Genomic DNA, 22,510 nt, shown 5'->3' on the forward strand with positions numbered 1-22,510 from the left:
ATTACTAGAATATCATTCAGTTACGGCTGACTTATTTAACGATACGGCTGAGTTACAAATTTTCAGTTGAGTTATGACATTAAACGGCTGAATTTGGCAGCCATTTTTTTGCTTTTTAATTACTGTAATATTATTCATGTTGCGGCTGAGTTATAATTTTGTTTGATGGCTGATTTAATTAGGCTGATTTACATGTTCGTTTGGTGGCTGACTTGCCACTTCGGACGCATCATCCATGTCAGCATTGATATATCATGGTTTTTACGGTTTTTAACAACTACAAGGCTGAATTCACAACCTTTTGATTTAATATTTTGCATTGTGTTCTTTCGCTTTTAATACAACTTAATTCGTTTAGCATAATAACAAAACTCTATAATTTATTGTGTTTGATCTTGAGTCTCTGCAGATTCGACCCCTAGAGTATTACAACTGCAAGGCTGTTAGTACCATTAGGGTATTACAATTTGAGCTTATCAAATTTTGGCGTCGTTGCCGGGGACTCTTTGATCTACCATTAGATTTCAGTTTTGTATTTCGTCTAAATTTTTCTTTTTATTTTCTACTTACACGTTTTTGTTTTTCTTCTCTTTGGTGTTTCAGGTGCATGCCTCCTAGACCTCACACAAGGAGCAATAAGACTGATCCTACTGTGAATCTTTCAAACCAAGAGTTGGAAAAACTTTAGCGTGAGAACAGAAAAGCAGCCAAATCTTTAAAGATGGTTAACACAATCATTTTGATTCGTGATGAGGATGGTGCTTTGAGGGATCAAGAGGGCCACTTGCGCAATGAGCAGGGCCAAAAGATTGATGCAGAAGGGAATGTTATTGCAGAAATTGTTGTTGGCGACGAGGAAGCTGCTGTTGTTGATGGTGTCGATCGACACCACAAGGGTATCGATCGACACCCCCTTCCTGCAGACGGACGTGGAGCTGCAAACCAGGTTAATAATCTGGTTCGAAGACAGGAGAACAACCGAGACTTGATCAGGACCATTTCTGACTACAACCGGGCTGATCTTGTATATGATAACCGGTCTGCTATTGTTCCTCCTCCATTACAGAGGAATGATTTTGAGTTGAAACCTGCATACTTTCAACTAGTTGGGCAGAGACCTTTCTCTAACCTGCCAAATGAGAAGCCTTTGGACCACATTGAACATTTTGAGGATCTGGTGACTAGTATCAAGGCTAATGGAGTGACTGAGGACTACATCTTCTGCAAACTCTTCCCTTACTCACTTGCAGGGGAGGCATCTCAGTGGTTGAAACAGTTGCCAGTTGGATCATTGACAAATTGGCATGACGTCAAGGTGGCTTTCCTCAACTATTTTTATGATGATGCAATGTCAGATGAGTTGAGAGTTAAGCTGTCCTCTTACAAGCAAAGACCTGATGAAGCTTTCAAGGCAGCTTGGGTGAGATTCAAGGCTTATCAAAGGGATTGTCCACACCATGGTTTCTCAAGAGTTCAATTGTTGAGTATCTTCTCCAGAGGATGTGACTGAGAGTATCAGTTGGCTTTGGATGCTGCAAGTCATGGGAATTTCAAGACAAGATTTCCAGAAGATGCTGAAGGTTTGATTGAAAACTTGGCTTCTAGCAATAGTACTAAGAGAGCAGATGTTGAAAGAAAGAGATTACATGGAGGATTTGATTCAAACCAGTTAGCTTCTGTTAATGCTAAGCTGGATTCAGTGCAAAATCCCCTTGTGGGTAAGAAATCTGTTCACTTTGCTGCTGAAATTGAGACATATGAGCCAGAACCTGATCAAGGAAATCATGAGGAAGAGGATGTGAACTATGTCTATGGGAATCAGGGACAGCGGTTTAGAAATCAGCAAGGCAACAAACCTTACAGTGGAAACAACCAGCACAGTAACTTTCATGGCAATTCTTCTGGTTTCACACCCAAGCCTGACTATCAAAGGCAGCAACAAAGCAGTGGATACACAAGGACTTATGGCAACAATTCATATCGGTCTCCTCCTCCGAAGACAGCAGAAAGTAGTAAGATTGAAGCTATGCTTGAGCAGCTTTTGCAAGGTCAGGAGCAGATGACAGTGACTTTCAATGGGAAGCTTGACAATGTCTACACTGAACTTAATGGTAAGTTTGAAGCATTGAACATTCATGTTAAGAGGCTAGAAAATCAGGTTGCACAAACCGCTGGATTCGTCAAAAGGCAGGAGGGATTTCTCCCTGGGAGAACTGAATCAAATCCCAAGCATTCATGCAATGCAGTGACTTTGAGAAGTGGTAAACAACTCCATCATATACCCCAGAAGATTCACACTGATGATACACAGGAGTTGATTGACATAGATGAATATGAGAATGTCTCGGCTGAGCCAGTGTCGACCGACACACAGGAGCATCGGTCGACACCATGTCCACCCGAAGCCACGGTTTCTACACCAGAAGACAGTATCGATCGACACCAGCTGGGTGTCGGTCGTCACCCGTTACGAACAGAAACTCCGAATGCCACTTCTCCCACTCCAATTACTGAAAGAGTTTACAAACCCAAAGTTCCTTTCCCTAAGAGTCCAAAGAAGTCCACACGAGAGCTAGATGATGCTAAATGCAAAGCAATGATGGATAAGCTTATTGTTGAGCTACCTTTGATTGATGTTGTTAGGACTTCTCCAATGCTAAGGAGATATGTCAAGAGAATGGTAACCAAGGATGAAGCTGCTGAATGTTGGGATCATCTATCTGATATCTGACAGCAATTGGGTTAGTCCGGTACATGTTGTTCCTAAGAAAGGTGGAGTAACAGTGGTGAAGAATGACAAGAATGAGCTGATCCCTACAAGGACAATTACTGGTCATCGGATCCATAGACTACAGGAAGCTGAATGCTGCAACCCGAAAAGATCACTTCCTGCTTCCTTTCATTGATCAGATGTTCGAGAGGTTAGCTAATCATCCATACTACTGCTTTTTGGATGGCTATTCCGGGTTCTTTCAAATTCCAGTTCATCCTGATGATCAAGAGAAGACCACTTTCACTTGCCCATATGGTACCTTTGCTTACCGAAGAATGTCTTTTGGTCTTTGTAATGCTCCTGCAACATTTCAGAGGTGCATGATGTCTATCTTCACTGATATGATTGAAGACTTTATGGAGGTATTCATGGGTCTTCCTTCAAGAGCCGTTTAAACAATTTATGCAAGGTGTTGGCAAGGTGTGAAGAGAAGCATCTGCTGCTTAATTGGGAAAAATGTCATTTTATGGTTAGAGATGGCATAGTGCTTGGCCACAGGGTTTCAGAAGCTGGAATAGAGGTTGACCGCGCTAAGATAGAGGTGATGACAGGTCTTCAAATGCCAGAGAATGTGAAGGCAGTGATGAGTTTTCTTGGACATGCAGGGTTCTATAGGAGATTCATCAAGGATTTCAGCAAGATAGCTAGACCAATTTCTGCTTTGTTGTGCAAAGAAGTCAAGTTTGAATTCACTGATGAGTGAAGGATAACCTTTAAAAAAATTAAGCAAGAGCTAGTGAGTGCTCCTATTGTTCAGCCACCAGATTGGGATCTACCATTTGAGGTTATGTGTGATGATAGTGACTATGCAGTGGGAGCAGTGCTGGGACAGAGAAGAGACAAGAAGCTTCATGCAATCTACTATGCAAGTAGAACACTTGATGATGCACAAAGAAATTATGCAACAATAGAGAAAAAGTTGTTGCTAGTTGTGTTTGCTTTTGAAAAATTTCGGTCTTATCTAGTTGGATCCAAAGTCATTGTTCATACTGATCATGCTGCATTAAAATATTTGATGCAGAAGAAGGATGCTAAGCCTAGACTTTTGAGATGGATTCTTCTTCTACAAGAGTTTGACATTGAAGTAAGGGATAAGAAGGGAATTGAGAATGGTGTTGCTGATCACTTGTCTAGGATTAGATTTGATGATGATGTCCCAATACAAGACTGTTTGCCTGAAGAACATGTTTATTTTGGGGATACAGGGTTTCAGACTGATAAATCGAAGTGTCAGTTCTCGGATGCAGATGGTGTCGATCGACACCACACTGGCATCGGTCGACACCCATGTTTTCTCGAGACAGATTGGTCACATGATGGAGATTTAGCTGTTGTGGCTAGCTCTAATCAATCCTGGTATGCTGATATTGCCAATTCTCTTGTTGCAGAGGTAGAACCAGAGAATTTCACTTGCTATAACAAGAAGTGGTTCATGAGAGAGCTTAGGAGATACTATTGGGATGAACCTTACTTGTATAATCATTGCAGTGATGGGGTTTACAGAAGATGTTTAGCAGAGACTGAGGTACCTGACGTTTTGTTCCATTGTCATGGATCTGACTATGCAGGACATTTTGCTACATTCAAGACAGTGTCCAAGGTTCTCCAAGCAGGTTTTTGGTGGCCAACGATGTTCAAAGACGCTCATGAGTTTGTCTCAAGATGCGATGTTTGTCAGAGAAAAGGTCAAATCAGTAAACGGAATGAGATGCCACAAAACTTCATTCTTGAAGTTGAAGTGTTTGATTGCTGGGGTATTGATTTTATGGGACCGTTTCCATCTTCTTACAAGGACCAATACATCCTAGTTGTTGTTGATTATGTCTCCAAGTGGGTTGAAGCGATTGCATGTCCGAAGAATGATTCTGTTGTGGTTCTTAAGCTGTTTAATACCATCATCTTTCCAAGGTTTGGAGTGCCTCGAATTGTTATCAATGATGGAGGTAAGCACTTTATCAATAAAGTTTTTGATAAGCTGCTGAAAAAGTATGGGGTTCAGCATAGAGTGGCTACTCCATATCACCCTCAGACTAGTGGTCAAGTAGAAGTTTCCAACAAGCAGATTAAGGAGATTCTTAAAAAGACAGTTGGTGTTACAAGGAAGGATTGGGCTATGAAGCTTGATGATGCACTTTGGGCATATAAAACTGATTATAAAACACCACTTGGCACCACACCTTTCCATCTGCTTTATGGGAAAGCATGTCATCTTCCAGTGGAGTTAGAACACAAGGCAGTCTGGCCGGTTAAGTTGATGAATTTTGATGCTAAGACAGCTTCAGAGAGAAGGTTAGTGCAGTTGAATGAGTTGGATAAGCTGAGATTTCATGCATTTGAGAATTCCAAGCTATACAAGGAGAGAACCAAGGCATATCATGATAAGAAGATCATCTCCAGACACTTTGAGCCTAATGACCAGGTACTCCTCTATAATTCTTGTTTGAAGTTGTTTCCAGGAAAACTCTGTTCCCGTTGGTCTGGTCCTTTCACTGTCCAAGAAGTTAGACCATATGGAGCCATTGTGTTGCTAAACTCCAAGGGAGAGAAGTTCACTGTTAATGGTCAAAGGGTGAAACATTATTGGGCTCAAGCCGAGATACCAGACGGACACATTGTGCGTTTGGACAAAGCACCCTCCGCCTAATCCGTTGCCATGTCAAGCTAATGACTTAACACAAGCGCTGAACGGGAGGCAACCCACTGGTAGGAACTATTTATTTTTCAATTTTCTTTTAGGATTACTAACATATTGATTTTTGGTTTTGAGTTTTATTTGTTTCAGAAAAAAAAAGGACAAAAAGTCTCGGATATCACTGATCAAGGCAAAGCATCGACTGACACCCAGGTTGGATCGCAAACGAGGAAACGGGCCATCGAGTTAAGATAATTGGGTTTTATTTACTGGGCCTGAAATTGCAATTGGGTCGGGTCCGCATGAAGCAACATCGACCGATACCACTTAATGGGTGTCGGTCGACACCTTTAAAACAGAGGCAATCGCGATTTAACTCCCGAGTCGTCTTCTTCGTTTCTTAAAACATAAAAAACCGACGAGAAACTTCAAATCCTCATAATTCTCTCAATTCTCATCCGTTTTGAGTGATTTCAAGCCCTAACTTGATCGATTTTCTCTCCTCTACTTGGATCCAGTGTAAATTTCGCGTTTTAAAGTGATGGCACCCAACAAGAAGGCACGAACCAACGACGGCAAAGCTTCATCTTCTCACCCAACTCGCCAGTCCAACCGCCGTCCACCTCCGTCCGCCTCCGTCCGCTTTTGTCCGCTTCCACCGCTGCTGCTCCGCCTCCGCGAGCTCCGGCGAGAGCTCCCTCCAACCTCCCAGACCTGTCACTTCCATCTCTCATTCAATCTCGTTTTCCTATGGCCAAAAGAAGAAGGTGAACCAATTCCAACTCAATTGGTATGGGAGAAACCTATTGCAGATCTTAAGAAAGCTAAGTTTATCAACAGACCATTGGATGTTTGAGGGTATTATGAAACTATGCTTTACAATGCTTGGTTAGGTGTAGAGATTGAACCCACTAAGTTTGTTGATCTGCTCTTTTACATAGGATGGGAATCCAGGATGAGGTTTTAGCTTTGTTAGATAAGATTAATTTAGGGACGGTTTGCACCAAATAGTATGATTGCTATCCCGATTAGGTGAGACAGTTTATGGCTACTGTGCGGGTTGTCTATGACAATGAACAGGCACCGGAACCACGTCTGGGAGAGTTGCATTTCTTTATTAGCGGGATACCGTATTTAGTGACTTTGCCTCATCTGTGTGACATTTTTTATTTGCCACGGTTTTACAGAGGTACTACTTTGACTCAGACCTATTAGGATGTTGGTGTTTTGTGGTCTTATATAGGGAATGGAGATTATGACTCCAAGACGTGTCTTCAGACAGATGTTCGCCATCCCGTACTTCGATATGTTCTTCTGGCTATTGGGACCACTTTTCAGTGCAAGATGGAGCCAAACAAGATGAGAGCTGCTGAGCTTTATCTATTGGGGATTGGATTTAGACGATTGCTTCCGGATTTGATTGAGCAGCATGACCCTTCATCGCCTAACTTTGGGGCTGTTTTTGCACATCACTTGGTCTCCCTTCAGACTAGGCCGTTTTTGGGTCACGGCCAAAAAATTGAGTGTGTTGGGAGCTTTATCACAGCTATTCTTCAGTGGAAGAACATCCCGACTGACGGGTACAGTGTTCTGCCACAGCGGGCACTCATGGATGAGCAGTATATGATGAGTACAACCTGGATGAAGCCAGGATTGTTGTGGAGATTCACGGATGAGACTGGAGAGCATCTGATACGCCTTCCTAGACCAGACCTCACTACTATTGGAGAGGATCCAGAGCAGTTGCGTTTTCTTCCATCCGCTGCCGACTTTGTCATTGCTCCTCATACCCATCGTCATCGAGCTTCTCTGTCTGCTACTGCTTCCGCTACTGATTTTGTACCTGCTCCTGACCTTGCTGGGGGTTTTGAGATTGGTTCCTCCTCTGCTACCGCTCTACTTGAGTTTCCAGAGGACCCCGCCACTATGTCTCAGGGAGCTCATCAGGCCTATGTGGTTCCTGCTTTGCGTTCTATCTGGAACGGCATGGCCATGATGTCTAGTTGCTGCATTCGTCCTACTAGGCCCAGATCACCTTCCGCGTCTTCACCACATGCTGATTCCGTCTCTGATGACGACGATGTTTCTGCTAGCTTCTGATCATGGTTTTCTTTATCTTTTTCTCTTTTTAGGATTGAGTCATTTTTATTTTTGCATTGAGTCAGTTTATGTTTGAAATTTGTTTGAACTTATGAACTATCTATCTATCATGTTGCTTTTAACCTGTGTTTGTGTTTGAGTGCTCTCTTAACATAATTAACATCAAAGGATTGATCCAACAACACAACAACACAATTAACTGCAACTAACAAGGAATTTCGGCCAATATTCACCATTCGCCGAGGGTGTCGATCGACACTGCAATGGTATTGGTCGACACCGATGGTAACATGATAGATAACTTAGATCCGTCTCTCCCAAAGAATAACTCTTTTACTATTTAATAATCTATTGCATGTTATTCAGAATTATGATTTGTTTTTCATTAAACATGTCTGAGTAATTTGCTTGTTAGGTATAGGGTTTTTCATAGGGTTTTTATGACTTATTAGATCTGTGATTTTTAGGGTTCTTAATCTTTTACGATTTTCATCCTTGGTTGTTCTTAACAATAATTCTTGATTGATCACCTAGAATTATTATCTTCGGGAAAGAAATTGATATGAAAATATAATTGTTTTCCTGATTAAACCATTGATGAGCAAAATTATTTCTTACAAAGAGATTTGAATTGATAATTTTGTGAACTTATCTAAACCTATTCTTAAAGCTGATTTTTAACTTAGAATTTTACAAAGAGATTTGGATTTTCTAGTTTTAAATTTAGATAATAATTGCAGTGAGAACTGATTTATTTTATCGAAAGTTTAGAGTTCTAGATCTGATTTTTAATTTCTTGAATCTTAATTAATTTACTGATTTAATATTTTATAATTTCCTGAGAAATTTTCTAGGCTTAACTTTTTGATTTTCTGAATTCACACACAACCTTTGATTTAATATTTTGCATTGTCTTCTTTCGCTTTTAATACAACTTAATTTGTTTAGCGTAATAACAAAACTCTAAAATTTATTGTGTTTGATCTTGAGTCTCTGCGGATTCGACCCCTAGAGTATTACAACTGCAAGGCTGTTAGTACCATTAGGGTATTACAATTTGAGCTTATCAAGCATTCCATGTCATCATCTTCTTCGGAAATACGAAATGTCGTTCCTTCAACTCTTGTTCTTCATATGGTTGAAAAGTGTTCTTCACCTTGTTCTTCCCCTTCTTTTTCTCCTTGTTCTTCACTTCTTAATTACATCCATTCTTATTAATTTTCCTCATTCTTATTAATTTTCCTCATTCTTCTTCATTTTCTTTCATGGATCCAGTTCCGATAATTGTTGTTTCTGGTAATTGGGTAAAGAAACATAAATATGTATTTAACACCGACGATAGAGGGTGTAGAGTTGTGCAGATAGATGCAGAAACAACATACGACAAGCTTGTTAAGCTTGTTTTTGATAACTACGGATTGAACGCATTAAGCCATGAGCTAAACGCATATTCTCGATATAAACAAGTTGGGCACAATGCGAAAACTTGTCTGATGTAGTATTATTGTAATACATTTGTTTTATTTTGTGCAATAACTCAGGCATCAAGCATTATAACTCAGCCATCATATTAATCGACGAGACCTTTCGTGTACCGCTTTCAGATTATTCTTTGTGATAACTTAGCCACAAAGCATTATAACTCAGCCGTCATATAAATCGACGAGACCTTTTGTTTTCCCGTAAATAATATAACTCAGCTGTCAAGTAATATAAATCAATTGTTTGCTTTCAGATTATTTCTTGTGATAAATCAGCCACAAAACATTATAACTCAGCCGTCATATGAATCGATGAGACCTTTCGTTTTTCCGTAAATATTGTAACTCAGCCGTTAAATTTTTTTTTCGGGTTGTGACGTGGATTATGGAAGACGACTTGTATTTTAATCTGCTGATGTGTATTTTTTATTATTTTTTTAACTAAAATCAAAAAAATAAATCGAATGCTTAAATTGTAATTACACGCAGAACACTAAATATGTTAGCAATTTTTAGAAAATATATTCATATCACAAAGAAACCAACTTAACTCGTTCATCTGAAGAGTTACTTTTTCATTGATAAATGATTCCCTACTAACTAGCCTAATAAATAATGTAGTCAACCATCGTGCAAGTAAACTCTGATTAACATCGTTAACTATGGTTTACATTTTAGTTAGAAAACTAAGAAATAGAAAATACCAGACGGCAAACCTCTTACATTCATCTTAAAAACTACATCCTGTTTGCAAAAGAAGAGAAAACATAGTCAACTTTTAGTTTTTGTTTGCTAGAAAACTCTCTTGGAAATTTCCATGTTCTAATGTCATCTGATCTGTGATTAGGATTTTCAGGATTTTTTTTTTTTTTTTTTGTTAATTTTGAATGTCTTCTTCTTCCTCCTTCTCGTCTACCAATTGGCGTTATGATGTCTTCCTGAGCTTCAGAGGGAAAGATGTCCGAAAAACATTCCTTAGCCACTTTCTAAAGGAGCTAGATCGTAAACTGATCAGTTTTTTCCAAGACAACAAGATCGAAAAAAGTCAATCGCTCGATCCCGTGCTTAAACAAGCCATTAAGGATTCGAGGATTGCGATTGTTGTCTTCTCAAAAGAGTATGCTTCCTCTAGATGGTGCCTAAACGAGCTGCTGGAGATAGTGAAATGCAAGAACCTGTCAGGTCAACCTCAACGTGTGATACCCGTTTTCTATGATTTGGATCCTTCTCATGTCAGAAACATGACCGGAGACTTTGGAAATATATTTGAAAGAACATGCCACAACAAAACAAAGGATGAGGTAAAATTATGGCGGCAAGCGTTGATGGATGTAGGAAATCTCGTCGGATTCCATTCAAAAAATTGGTACAAGTTCAAGGATATATTTTGCATATATTTGTTTATATAAACTTGTTTTTTCTTGCTTGTGTATTAATATTTCTGCTATTGGTAGGGATAATGAAGCAAAATTGATCGAAGCTATTGTCACTGACATTTTGACGAACCTAAATTTAACTCCATCAAACGATTTTGAGGGCTTTGTTGGGATCGAAGATCATATCACAAAGATGAGTTTGATGTTGGACTTGAAATCTGAAGAAGTGCGAACGGTTGGGATATGGGGTCCCTCAGGAATTGGAAAGACTACCATTGCAAGAGCTTTATTTAGTCGAATCTCTCATCACTTCCAAGGTAGGGTTTTCATAGACATGCGTTTTATATCTAAGAGTATCAAAGATTATAGCAAAGGTAACCCGACTGACTATAACATGAAGTTGCACTTGCAAAGAAAATTCCTCTCTCAAATATTAGACCAAGAGGGCATAAAGGTAGATCAACTAGGTATGTTGAGAGGAAAATTAAAAAACCATAAAGTTCTTATCATTATTGATGACTTGGATGATGAAGTGGTCTTAGATGCCTTGGCGGGTGAAGATGAATGGTTTGGTTGTGGCAGCAGAATCATCGCAATTACAAAAGATAAGCATATTCTGAGGGCACGTGAGATTACATGTGTATATGAAGTTGGTTTCCCATCTGAAAAAGTAGCTCTTCAGATGTTTTGTCAATCTGCATTCAGGCAAAATTCTCCGCCTAATGGTTTCATGAAGCTTGCTTCTGGAATTGCAATGTGTGCTGGTGGTCTACCTTTGGGTCTTAATCTTTTAGGTTCATCTATGCGAGGGAGAGACAGAAAAGATTGGGTAGATATGTTACCCAGTCTCCAGAAAAGGCTAGATGGCAAAATTGATAAAGCATTACGAATCAGCTATGATGGATTACAAAAACAAGATCAAGCAATATTTCGTCACATCGCATGTTTTTTCAACGGTTATGAAATCGAGGATATCAAGTTGATGCTTGCAGATAGTGAGTTGAATGTTGACATAGGTCTTAAAAATTTAATTGATAAGTCCCTCATACATGTAATACCATCACTAGAAATGAGTATTATAGAGATGCACTGTCTAGTAGAACAAATGGGAAAAGCAATTGTCTGCGAACAGTCCAACAACCCTGGAGAACGGGAATTCATCATAGATTGGAAGAATGTACGCGACGTGCTTGAGGACAAATCAGTAAGATTTTTTCTCCCTTCCATATAATTTTTTTCTGATTTGAAAGTTACTTGTTAAGATAACTGATTGTTATATTTCAGGGTTCTAACACAGTTCAAGGTATATCATTAAATCTAGACGAGGTTGATAAGTTACGGATACATAAGAAAGCCTTCAAAAAAATGAGAAATCTCAAATTTCTTAACATTTATACTAATACATTTGGCGGGAACAAAGAAACTAGATGGCACCTACAAGAAGACTTCGACTATTTGCCCCCTAAGCTCAAATTTCTAAGTTGGGAAAAATACCCGTTGAGATTTATGCCTCCTAACTTTCGTCCTGAAAACCTTGTCAAGCTCCAAATGATGAATAGCAATCTCGAGAAGTTATGGGAAGGAGTTCATGTAAGTAATTATAATTAATAGCTATGAATAATCATATGTTTCCAACACAAAATCAATTGGTAATAATTAAATAGATTGTTGCATATCTTATATATTAATTTTGATCTTAAAAATTCTGTTGTGAGATCATAACAAATCCCTCAAAATGATAGCGCCTTTTGGTTCATTCATCTCAAACTGAATCTTACTTTCTTTGGATTAGTTTACTCTTTTTTGGTACCATTAAAACTTAATTTTAATGATTACCAACTCAAAAAAAAAGTTTTTTTTGTAGTTAGAAGCTCATGATTATGGTGTGATTGCGTAGTTGACTGGCTATGGATATGTTGTCTAATATGTGTATTTCCGACATGTTAGTGAGATTCATTACAAGATGACATGAGAAAAGTCTTTCATTTCAATCAGATGTCTTAGGATCCCACATAAAAATTAGAGAAAACATAAAATAATATATAATAAACACCAACTAATTAATTAATTAATCATAACCGATTGATTTTTAGTTGGAGACATACAACATAACAATATCGAGATTACAACGTTGACTTTTATTTTAGATGACCACTTCTTTGTGAAGTGTTGTGTAACTTAGTTATACTTCAGGCACTTACAGGGCTCAAGGATATGGATTTGTGGGGATCTAAAAGTCTGAAAGAAATTCCAGATCTTTCTATGGTCACTAATCTCGAGACACTTAACCTTGGGAGTTGCTCGAGTTTAGTGGAACTTCCGTCCTCTATTAGACACCTCAATAAACTAGTCGAGTTGGACATGTCATATTGTTCTAATTTGAAGCTTCTTCCAACGGGATCGAACCTCATATCTCTCCAATGCCTCCGTTTGTGGGGATGTTCACAGTTGAAGAGTTTTCCAGATATCTCAAACAACATTTCAGATCTTGATCTAGGGGAATCAGCGATTGAAGAATTCCCCTCTAATCTACGTCTAGAGAATCTCCAAGCACTTCAAATGTTTACAATGAAAAGTGGGAAATTGTGGGAGACGGTGCAGGTATGTACTTTACCTTACATTTTTCCGCTCATTTTTAAATAACATTTGAAGTTACCGTCCAATTTATAACGCCACAAAAGGAAAAAAAAAAATTATGTATGGTACAATTATAATCATTAGGATACAGACTCCCACAATGTTGGAGAAAAATATTCTAAGAAAAAACAATAGAGAATTAAGAATTTGAGAAGGAAAATAAACTCAAATGGTACATGTTGTGATATAGTTTGAAAATATAGAATAACAAGAAAATTAAAACTATATAAATCAAAGAAAAATCATAGAATCATAAGATACATAACTTTTAGTATAAAATACAACCATCAAAAGGAAAAGTTATAACAAAAAATGTAAACACAACTAAAACAAATTACTGCGAAGAAACGCGACTCTTAAGTATAAACAAGTATTAAATGGAAGACATAATAAATCGAGACAATCAAGAAAATAATAAGTTCTAACGAATGTAAATCTTAAGTTATATCTTATGAAAAAATATCGACCCAACTTTCCAATTTCTTAAACAACTGAGTATAAAGATATTCAACAAGAAACTATGATAAAAAAAAACAGTCTGGGAGCTTGTGGTACAGTGGTAGGGAGCGGGACTCGAACGTTACAGACTTAACAGCGTTTCAGCTTCGATTCCCCTACTTCGTGAAACTAAGTCACATTTTCCTGAACACCTTTATACGGATATTGGCCTATCTAACAACTCATTTGAATATTTGGAGAGAGGGTCTATCCGTGGACTGCACCTCTCGCAGAGATTAGTCTCCGGCCTTCCATAAGCCTTGGGTCACTCTTTTTTTTTTTTTTGTTAACAATAGATTAGCTCAGATGAGTCAATGCGAAGGGAAATTGTTTACATACAAAACATTATGCAGAGATGTGCACGCACAGCGTGCCACAAGATCCGCTTTTACATTTGTATTTCTAGGAATAAAAGATAAGGAAAAAGAAGAGAACTCCTCCCTGTCCATCTTGATATCATCAAGATACCTCGAGAACGCCGGCCAGTCGTGTAGCGAAGACACCATCTTCACCAAATCAGCGCAGTCTGAGTAGAACGCTACATCACGGTAATCATGTCCGATCATGCAACGCATAGACCAAATGAAAGCTTCGACTTCAGCGTGTAAGGGGGTAAGACTTCGTCGAAATTTAGTAGCTCCCATACTTGGCGTCGGATCCTGAGACTGGGTACAAAACCATCTGGCTCCTGCGAAAAGATCTCCTGACTTCCAAGAGCCATCAACGAAACAACGATAGCCTGAAAAGCACATGGGAAGAGAAGTGTTTGGCCCTCGTAAACGAGAGTCAGCAACCGTTGGCTGGACAGTTGAAACCACAGCTTCACCCTCCTCCTGAGCCTGCTGCCAGGACAAAGCCTCACCTTCAGCTACCCGAACGACCTCCTCTGGCCGCTCCGTGATATTTTCAAAAACCTTTGCATTACGCGCTTTCCATAAATACCACAAAATCCACGGGAAAGCTGACACATGGGATCCCGGGCTTTTGGGATCCAAGAGATGATCCATATTAGCATAAACAGACTCCACAGGAAAACAATGTAATCCTACCAGTACGTGAGATAAAGCCCACACCTGACGAGCTGGTGGATAGAGAAACAGAATATGATTAATTGTTTCCTCCTTCGCACCACAACGTGAATAGAGCCTTGGGTCACTCACTCTCATAGTTTTTTAATTAAAATCCAAAATTTTTATTTTTGTAGTTAGATGAACATATAACTCTATATATATATATATATATGTGTGTGTGCATATAATACTAGATAATGAACGCATACAAATTTATATGAAAAAAATCAAACAAAAATAAGACTCTTTTTGTTCCTAAGTAATCCAAATTTTAAGATGTTCACACATATAAAGAATATAAAGTAGAAAAAACAGATTAAAAATTCTCAATAACTCTGAACCAATCATATTTAATTATTTTTTTCTTTAAACCTGCAATTTATCATATTATCTAATAAAAATGCATAGAAAAAAAAACTTCTTACTGTTAAAAAATCTTAAAAATCTGCAATTTATCATATTATTTTGTTCAAAACTTTCTTAGTAGTAACCCTTTTAGCTCACTAATTTGAGACCGACCAATCCTGAAAATGTAAGTAGCTACTTTATTGGGAAAAAATCCAAAAAATAGGCCATCTAATTTTTTTTTGGACGTTTAATAATTGTAGTTATTGGATGTTTAATAACTGTAGTTATTAAATTGGACAAAAATACATGGTTTAATTTTCGTTGTCTTAAAAAACTATCGTTTTATTTATAATGGTAGATCCATACTTACGATTTAACAGTCGTTAATACTAGTAACAGAATTGTTAACCAGAGTTAATTAGTCGTAAATAAAGAACACTAGTAACAGAATTGTTAACCAGAGTTAACTAGTCGTAAATAAAGAACACTGTTACCCTTTTATTTTTTCTCCAAATTGATTTGGGATCTAAGAACATAATCTATTAGAGAAGCATAGAGCACATAGATCGAGACAAACACAATGGCGATACCCACTGTCACCTTACCAACCATCAAAGCAACCAATGTGAAAAAGAAGAAACTCATGTTGACAACACAAAGCGAAACAATCCCAACAACAACACAAATTACAAATACGACACCACCCAAGATGCTGTTACGACCCATTTCCCCTTTGTCCGAACCAACAAAAGCAGCTATACTCACAAACACATCAGGCGCTCCGTTACCAAGTGGAAGCAAAGTGACACCAGCAACAGTTGGAGGCAACTTCAAAAGCTTAGAAAGCTTCTCCAACAAACAACAAAAGTAATCAACAGCAGTATTACCAAACAAATAAAACAGAGCCACAAGCCAAACCCCTAACACAATATAACCCAATATCTTAAAATCTCTGCATGAACAGTAAAAGAAGTTGAGGTAATCAAAGAACCCATTCCGGATTTGAGAAAATTTTGTTTTTAGGGTTTTTAGATCCCAAATCGATTTGGAGGAAAAAATAAAAGAACAACAGTGTCTTTATTTACGACTAATTAATTACATAGGATTATCTTTTAATTCTGGTTAACAATTCTGTCAAGTGTGTTAACGACTGTTAAGTCGTAAGTATGGATCTACCATTATAAATAAAAATATGGTTTTTTTAAGACAACGAAAATTAAACCAGGTATTTTTTGTCCAATTTAATAACTACAGGTGTTAAACGTCCAAAAAAAATTAGATGGCGTATTTTCAGGTTTTTTTTCCCTACTTTATTAGAGACATGAGTGTCATTTTGAAGTGATATAAATTTAACATCTATTTATTGTTTATATGGTTCAGCCTCTTACACCTCTCATGACCATAATGTCTCCCTCTTTGACGAGTCTAAGGCTCTCGGATATCCCGAGTTTGGTGGAGCTTCCATCTTCATTTCAGAATCTCTATAAACTAAAGCATTTGACTATTACTGAATGCATAAATCTTGAGACTCTTCCAGCCGACATAAGCTTCGAATATCTTACTTGGCTCGACCTTAGTAGATGCTCACGGTTAAGGAGCTTTCCTGATATCTCAACAAGCATCTCATTGCTCAAACTAGTTGAAACAGGAATTGAGGAGGTTCCATGGTGGATCCAGGACTTTTCTTGCCTTCGATACTTATACATGAGTGGATGCAACAATTTACAATGCATATCCGTAAACATTTGTAAACTGAAAAGTCTCAAGGTTGCTAATTTTGCACACTGCGTGGCATTGGCTGGAGCTCGGATTAATGATACTCTAAGTGAGGTGGCAATGGAAACAGACAGTAGTTACTCTGAGTTACAAGTCTCTGATGAGTCTTCCTCTTCTCTTTCAGATAATTATATCCCCAAACTTGATCTCAATTTCACGAACTGCTTCAACTTGGATCCAGAAGCTTTGCTTCATCAACAATCAATTTTCAAGGAAATAGTCTTGCCAGGTGAAGATGTGCCTTCATATTTCACTCATCGAAATTATGGAAACTCCACTTCTCTGACCAATATCTGTATGCCTGACACCTCTCCCTACCAACCATTCTTAAGGATTAGGGCTTGCGCCGTGATTGATTATGATGGCATAATTACACCCGGTATATATATTCAGCTATCTTGTCGGTTCAAAGGAAGACTTGGGAACCATGTTGATTCCACATATAAAAAAGATTGTTTGTGGACAGAGCAGAAGGTTAGTCATCTTTTTATATTTGACTGTCTTTTCCCATTAAACAAAGACAATGATCCTATGGCTGAAGTGTACTACGATCAAGTGGATATAAAGTTTAGTCTCACTGGTGGCTGCAATTTAAAAGGATGGGGTATACGACTTTTTGAGGACTGTGAGACTAATCAGAGTGAAGAGTGTGGAGACAGTGATGATCAGAGTGAAGAATTTGGTGACATTAGTGATAGTGATTATCAGAGTGAAGAGTGTGGAGACAGTGACAATAGTGCGGACATAAGACTCTCTCAGGATTTTACATCACCGAATAACCGACATGGTAAACCAAACACTCTTCCGTATGTTTGTGAAGAATATATGGTCAATGATGGATGCCATGAAACAGAACACAGTGGAGAATGTGGAGGCAGCGATGTCGAGGCAGAGAGCAGAAGTAAACGAATGCGGGTAATTAAGCATTAAGCTTGAACTTTAAAGAATATTTATGTCTCACAGTTCTTTTTCTAGGATCATTTGAAAATTACTTTATTTAGTAGACTATTTTCTTCGCAGATTACGTGAAGGACACTCAAGAAGTTGTGAACCTTTGATTCATGAATACGAAATGAGTAGTTTTGCCGGTTTTATAGGATTCTTCATTGCCAATTTTGGTTCCGCATCCATTGTAAAACATAGCATATTATTAAGAACCGATTCAAAATATTTTACCACAGTCAAAGAGTTAATTTAATTGGTGATTTTCTTACACTACCTTTCAGTTTCTATTTATGATTTTTTTTTGTGCTTATCATAATTGCTAAACAGTGTAATGACATATATGCATTTGAGTTTGACTACGTCACCCCATGATTTCCTTCATATATTTCTTAAGAGATGGAACCATCTGCACTGCTAAGGAAGTATGACCTGAAGCTCTCCTACCACTGATTTCAGATTCGCATATTTTCGTTCTTTTACCTTGGTTTTACGACGCATAGGAAAAAAGAGTTTGGGCATGTATGGCGGTGGCGGTCTGCAGTTCTGCGCTTTATCAATCTCTTGAGTACCAGCAATATCATCTACAGCTTTGTCAGCTGCCTCATTTGGGACGTCGTTCTGTTTTTGGGCCAAGGATCGACCAGTCTTTTCTTGCGATCGGTTGATCCCGTCAGTCTGTTGCGGATCCTTTAATTCCTTCCCACTTCGAAGAGTGATAGCGCTCAATAATTCTTTTGGATTAGCCTCTGGTTTTCCTGGGAGTGTTCTTGGTGTTGCCTTAACCCTTGCTGAAGTCTGTGCCACTTGATTCTCTAAGACTCGCATGTGAGTGTTTAATGTCTTTATTCTCCCATTCACCTCTGTATACATGTTGTCGATCTTAACATTTATATCAGTGGCATTTTTCTTCTGATTATTCATTAGAGCATGCATCATTAGGTCAAGTTTGCCTTCTTGTGGAGTTGTAGGTTACTGTGGAGGCGCTTGATATCCTTGCGAGAAGTTGTTGACTTGAGGCTTTTGTGGAACGTTTGACCCCCCAAATCCTGTCCCCTTGTTCTGAAATCCCTGAGTGAAGCCACTCTGCCGAGGTCGCGGCGGGTAAACTTGATCTTGAGGATTCTCGACGTTGTTGCTTTGATAGGATAGGTTTGGGTGGTTTCTGAAATTCTGGTTGAAACCTCGATTTTGAAAATTTCCTTGCCCTCCTATGTAGTTCATCTCCTCTATTCCCTCAAGGCATGCCTCGACTCCAAAATCTGGATATGCTCCGGTCTGCTCCTCACACAAGTTGACGTTTTGATTGTCCCTATTTAGGAGGAGGTTTACCTTAGCCGTGAGGTCCTTAATAGCATCCGTCTCGACAGCTTTGACTCTCTCCGAACGATCATAATCCGTACCGTGATTGTTGTTGCTTACTACGAGATTCTCAATCAAGATAATTTCTTCCTTCGTGGTGTTAGTGGAGAAATCTCCTCTGTTGGTTGTGTCTAGCGCCATCTGGTTTTCTTGTGTATAGCCATGATGAGGACAGTTCCTCAAATATTCCTTATATATTTCCCACGCTTCACAAAAAGTCTCCATATCGCCTTGTGAGAAGGTGGTAATTTTGCTTCCCAATTTTGTTGACCGAGACTTAGTGTAGAAATGATTCACGAAGGCTGCTCTTGCTCCCAAGAGGTGAGTGATCCTGATTCCAAAATGTTATACCATCTTAATGGCTTATCTCCCAAAGAAAATTGGAACAGAGTCAGCATGAGGTAGTCGTACGGGACACCGTTGGACCTTGTTGTGCTAGTCAACCTTTCAAAAGCTTCTATATGGTCCAGGGGACTTTCTAATGGTGGTCCATTGAAGATGCGGTTCTGAACCAAATTGATCAGGCAATGCTTGATCTCATAATCTTGTCTCGCAAGGGCCGGTGGTTGAATCGCAGATCAATTTGCAAATAGCCTATTGTGAGCTTCTTTATCCCTCAAGGTGGCTTGTCTCGCTGGTGGATTTGGCTCAGCCTCGTTTTGCTCTTGTAGGGCCTGCCTCTGCGGAGGCGTAACAACAGTCCCCTAAGGGTTAGGTTGACAAATTTTTGCATTTTTTCCGCCGGCCATAGTGTCAGACTTGGCTTTTGCTTTTCGGTTTTCTTGTTCAAGCTGTGCTAACTCTTCGTTACACAGATTACGCGAATCAGTAGGCTTGTGGCTTCTTGTTTGGATGCACCTGAAACACAAGAGAAAGAACACAATAACTAATTATTAAAATTAAAGTAAAGCAGACCTTAGACTAAACTCAAATCTAAAATCTCAAAGAAAATTGTTTTGGTTCCCGGCAATGGCGCCAAATTGATCAAATGTCAATTAATAATCTAATGTGTACTCAACCACGATCTAGTGGTATCGCTGTAACCCTTTAGGATCGAATCCTTAGTGACCAAGCAATTGCAATATGAAATTATGAAGATCAAATATAGCTAAGACAATAAAGAGCTTTGTGAATCAAGTAACTATCAAAAACAGAAAGTAAATAAGTTGTTTCAATTCAAAAAGGAAACATTGGGCGAAGGGAATCAATAGGGATTATAATCTCGGACTAAGGTGATTAGATAGGGATGCGTTGGCCACCGTTCTAGAACTCAAATCACGGTTGTAAAGCTAACCTACTCTTGCAGCGTTAGCTATCTATGCAATGAATTTACTAAACCCTAAATTCTCGTTTGAATCTAGCAAACCAAGCAAGCAATAGCAAGTTCAAGTTTGATTAGTTCACAAGGTGCCTTAACTTCAACTCTCGTTGGCTAAGGATCACCTTGCTCACCTATATTCTCTTCAAGCAACTCAACAACATTTTTGGTTTCACGATGAATGGAACCTAAAATCGGAAACTAGGTAGCTAATCTAGTTTAAGCATTAAGAACAACAATAGATGAAGAACAAAATAGATCAACCCAAATCTAAAACACCATCGCTAGAAAATTATATACCCCTTTGAAACCCGAAACCCAATAGAGAAACTACTTAGTCATGGAGATAAAAGAACAGCAAATCAATGAGGAAGAAAGCATAATTGAATTGCAAAATAGTAAAGAAAAATGGTTCAAACTTCTTCTCCAAAGAGTTAAAGAGGATTAGAGATCTTCTCCCAAAGCTTACAAGTACTCAAAAGTTGCGTAGAATAAAAGTTGTCTTTCTCGAGGTTGAGCCGCGTGCTTAAATACTAAAATAAAATCCTAAAAGTCGGTTTAAAACGAAAAAGGAAAAGTTCCTTCTGGTACGAGACTGGTCGATCCTGGATGCTTTTTCTGTGTTTGCTCCATCTGCTTGCTAGTCCGATCTGTCTTCACCTAATTGGCTCCATATGCATGTTTTCATCCCAAAACACTCAATTTCCTTCCAAAATAACCTATAACCTTTACAAGCTCACAAAATACTAAAAAGACTCTAAAAACATACTTTTACTCACTAAAAGACTCAAAACAAATGTAAAAATTATGGTTAAAAACCTATAAAATACAGACACATCATATAATCAAGTCAAAAGATTTTAGTTAGATATCAATCGATAATCAAGTCAAGCTGTAAATGAAGAGTATACAAATGATACATAACTTAAACTTGTCTAAATTATTAGTGTCTTAATTTTATAACTAACTAATGACCTATATATTTATTATATAGTCTACAAAAAAAAAGTCATGTACTTACTTAAAGTATTGATTTTTATTTCACAAAAAGTGTCATTTTACATTTATAGTGCATTTTTACATTATATTTCATAAACTAGATTAAGACTCGTGCTAGAGCACGGGTTGAAATTCATTTTATTTATATTATAATTTTTATATAAAATATAATTTGTGTAATTTTTTTTGAAAGTTTTTTTGGATAAAACATTATGCAATAAAATCATATGCTAAATATAATGGCTTGAAAAAAGAAACCTATTTTATAAGTTTTATATTGTTAATGATTCTAGATTAGTACTTGTGCTATAGCGCTGGTTAAATTTTATTTTATACAAAATTTTGTATATTTTATATTTTAAAATAAAATTTTAATATGTTGTATTAGTTTAGTATGTGAAGTTATTTCAATAATGTATATTCTATCTCATGACTTGAATGTCATTATAAGACATAATTTTGTAAATTTGGTTTTTAAAAAGTGAGTTATTATATTATGAGTAATTTAATATATTGTTATACTTTTTGTTTTAATATACTTGGTTTCTTGAAATTCTTTCATATTATAGTGACATATTATTGACATTGCTATAACAAATAATTTTAGTGTTTATAGTTTCTAACTTTTATATCAAGTTTCAATATATTAAAAATATTTTAAAATAAACTATTTAAAGTTTATTATATTACATAAAATTATAAAATTCAACAAAAAATATGAAATTGAATTTAAATATTCAAATTTTGACCCGTTACTCACTAAAAAAATTTAATTCAATAAATATTATTTTTAAAGAATAATATTACTAAAGCTTGAATATTTTATAGATTGAACAATTTATATTTGTTTCTAAAAATTCAACTTATGGTATATCCGAAAATAAAACTATTTTTTAATTATAATAAATAATATGATAATTTGTTTGTTTCACAAAATAAACTCATATATAAAAATAAGAGGTGAAGTATAATAATAATTAACAAATTAATATGTTAAGTTAGATATCAAAAGATTTTATTTGATAAATAATTTAATAAAAGAAATTAATATGGTAAGTTAGATGATATGATTCTTTAGAATATTTTCCTTAAGATTTTTGGAAACAACGTGATCTAGTAATAAAATCTTCCAAAAATAAATTAAGGTTGCACTCAATATCTAATTTGCAACCAATTAATCTAACAATTAATATATAAT

The 22,510-nt window shown here is 37.3% G+C and overlaps 1 protein-coding gene and 1 non-coding gene across 2 annotated transcripts; both read left to right on the forward strand.

Annotated features, from left to right (window-relative positions):
• Positions 1 to 9,695: 9,695 nt before the first annotated feature.
• Positions 9,696 to 17,921, forward strand: LOC104766669 (disease resistance protein RPS6-like). The gene is made up of 6 exons (XM_019241373.2): positions 9,696 to 10,352; positions 10,441 to 11,566; positions 11,647 to 11,952; positions 12,556 to 12,963; positions 16,296 to 17,606; positions 17,712 to 17,921. The coding sequence occupies exons 1-6, from the start codon at positions 9,874 to 9,876 to the stop codon at positions 17,718 to 17,720; spliced, it is 3,639 nt and encodes a 1,212-aa protein (XP_019096918.2). The 5' UTR covers positions 9,696 to 9,873; the 3' UTR covers positions 17,721 to 17,921.
• A 1,231-nt stretch (positions 17,922 to 19,152) lies between these two features.
• Positions 19,153 to 19,259, forward strand: LOC147920783 (small nucleolar RNA R71). Its single transcript, XR_015591948.1, has one exon. It is a non-coding gene; the product is annotated as a small nucleolar RNA R71 (small nucleolar RNA).
• Positions 19,260 to 22,510: the final 3,251 nt, after the last annotated feature.

The sequence above is a fragment of the Camelina sativa genome, chromosome 19 (genome assembly GCF_030686135.1).
Source record: "Camelina sativa cultivar CO46 ecotype springtype chromosome 19, ASM3068613v1".
In the NCBI taxonomy this organism is placed as follows: Eukaryota; Viridiplantae; Streptophyta; class Magnoliopsida; order Brassicales; family Brassicaceae; genus Camelina; species Camelina sativa.

Excerpts from the sequence above, each read along its gene's own strand:
- LOC104766669 (XM_019241373.2), top strand. The coding sequence starts at position 9,874 with ATGTCTTCTTCTTCCTCCTTCTCGTCTACCAATTGGCGTTATGATGTC. Across the intron at positions 11,953-12,555 it reads AGTTATGGGAAGGAGTTCAT|GCACTTACAGGGCTCAAGGA; the intron begins GTAAGTAATTAT and ends GTTATACTTCAG. Across the intron at positions 12,964-16,295 it reads AATTGTGGGAGACGGTGCAG|CCTCTTACACCTCTCATGAC; the intron begins GTATGTACTTTA and ends TATATGGTTCAG.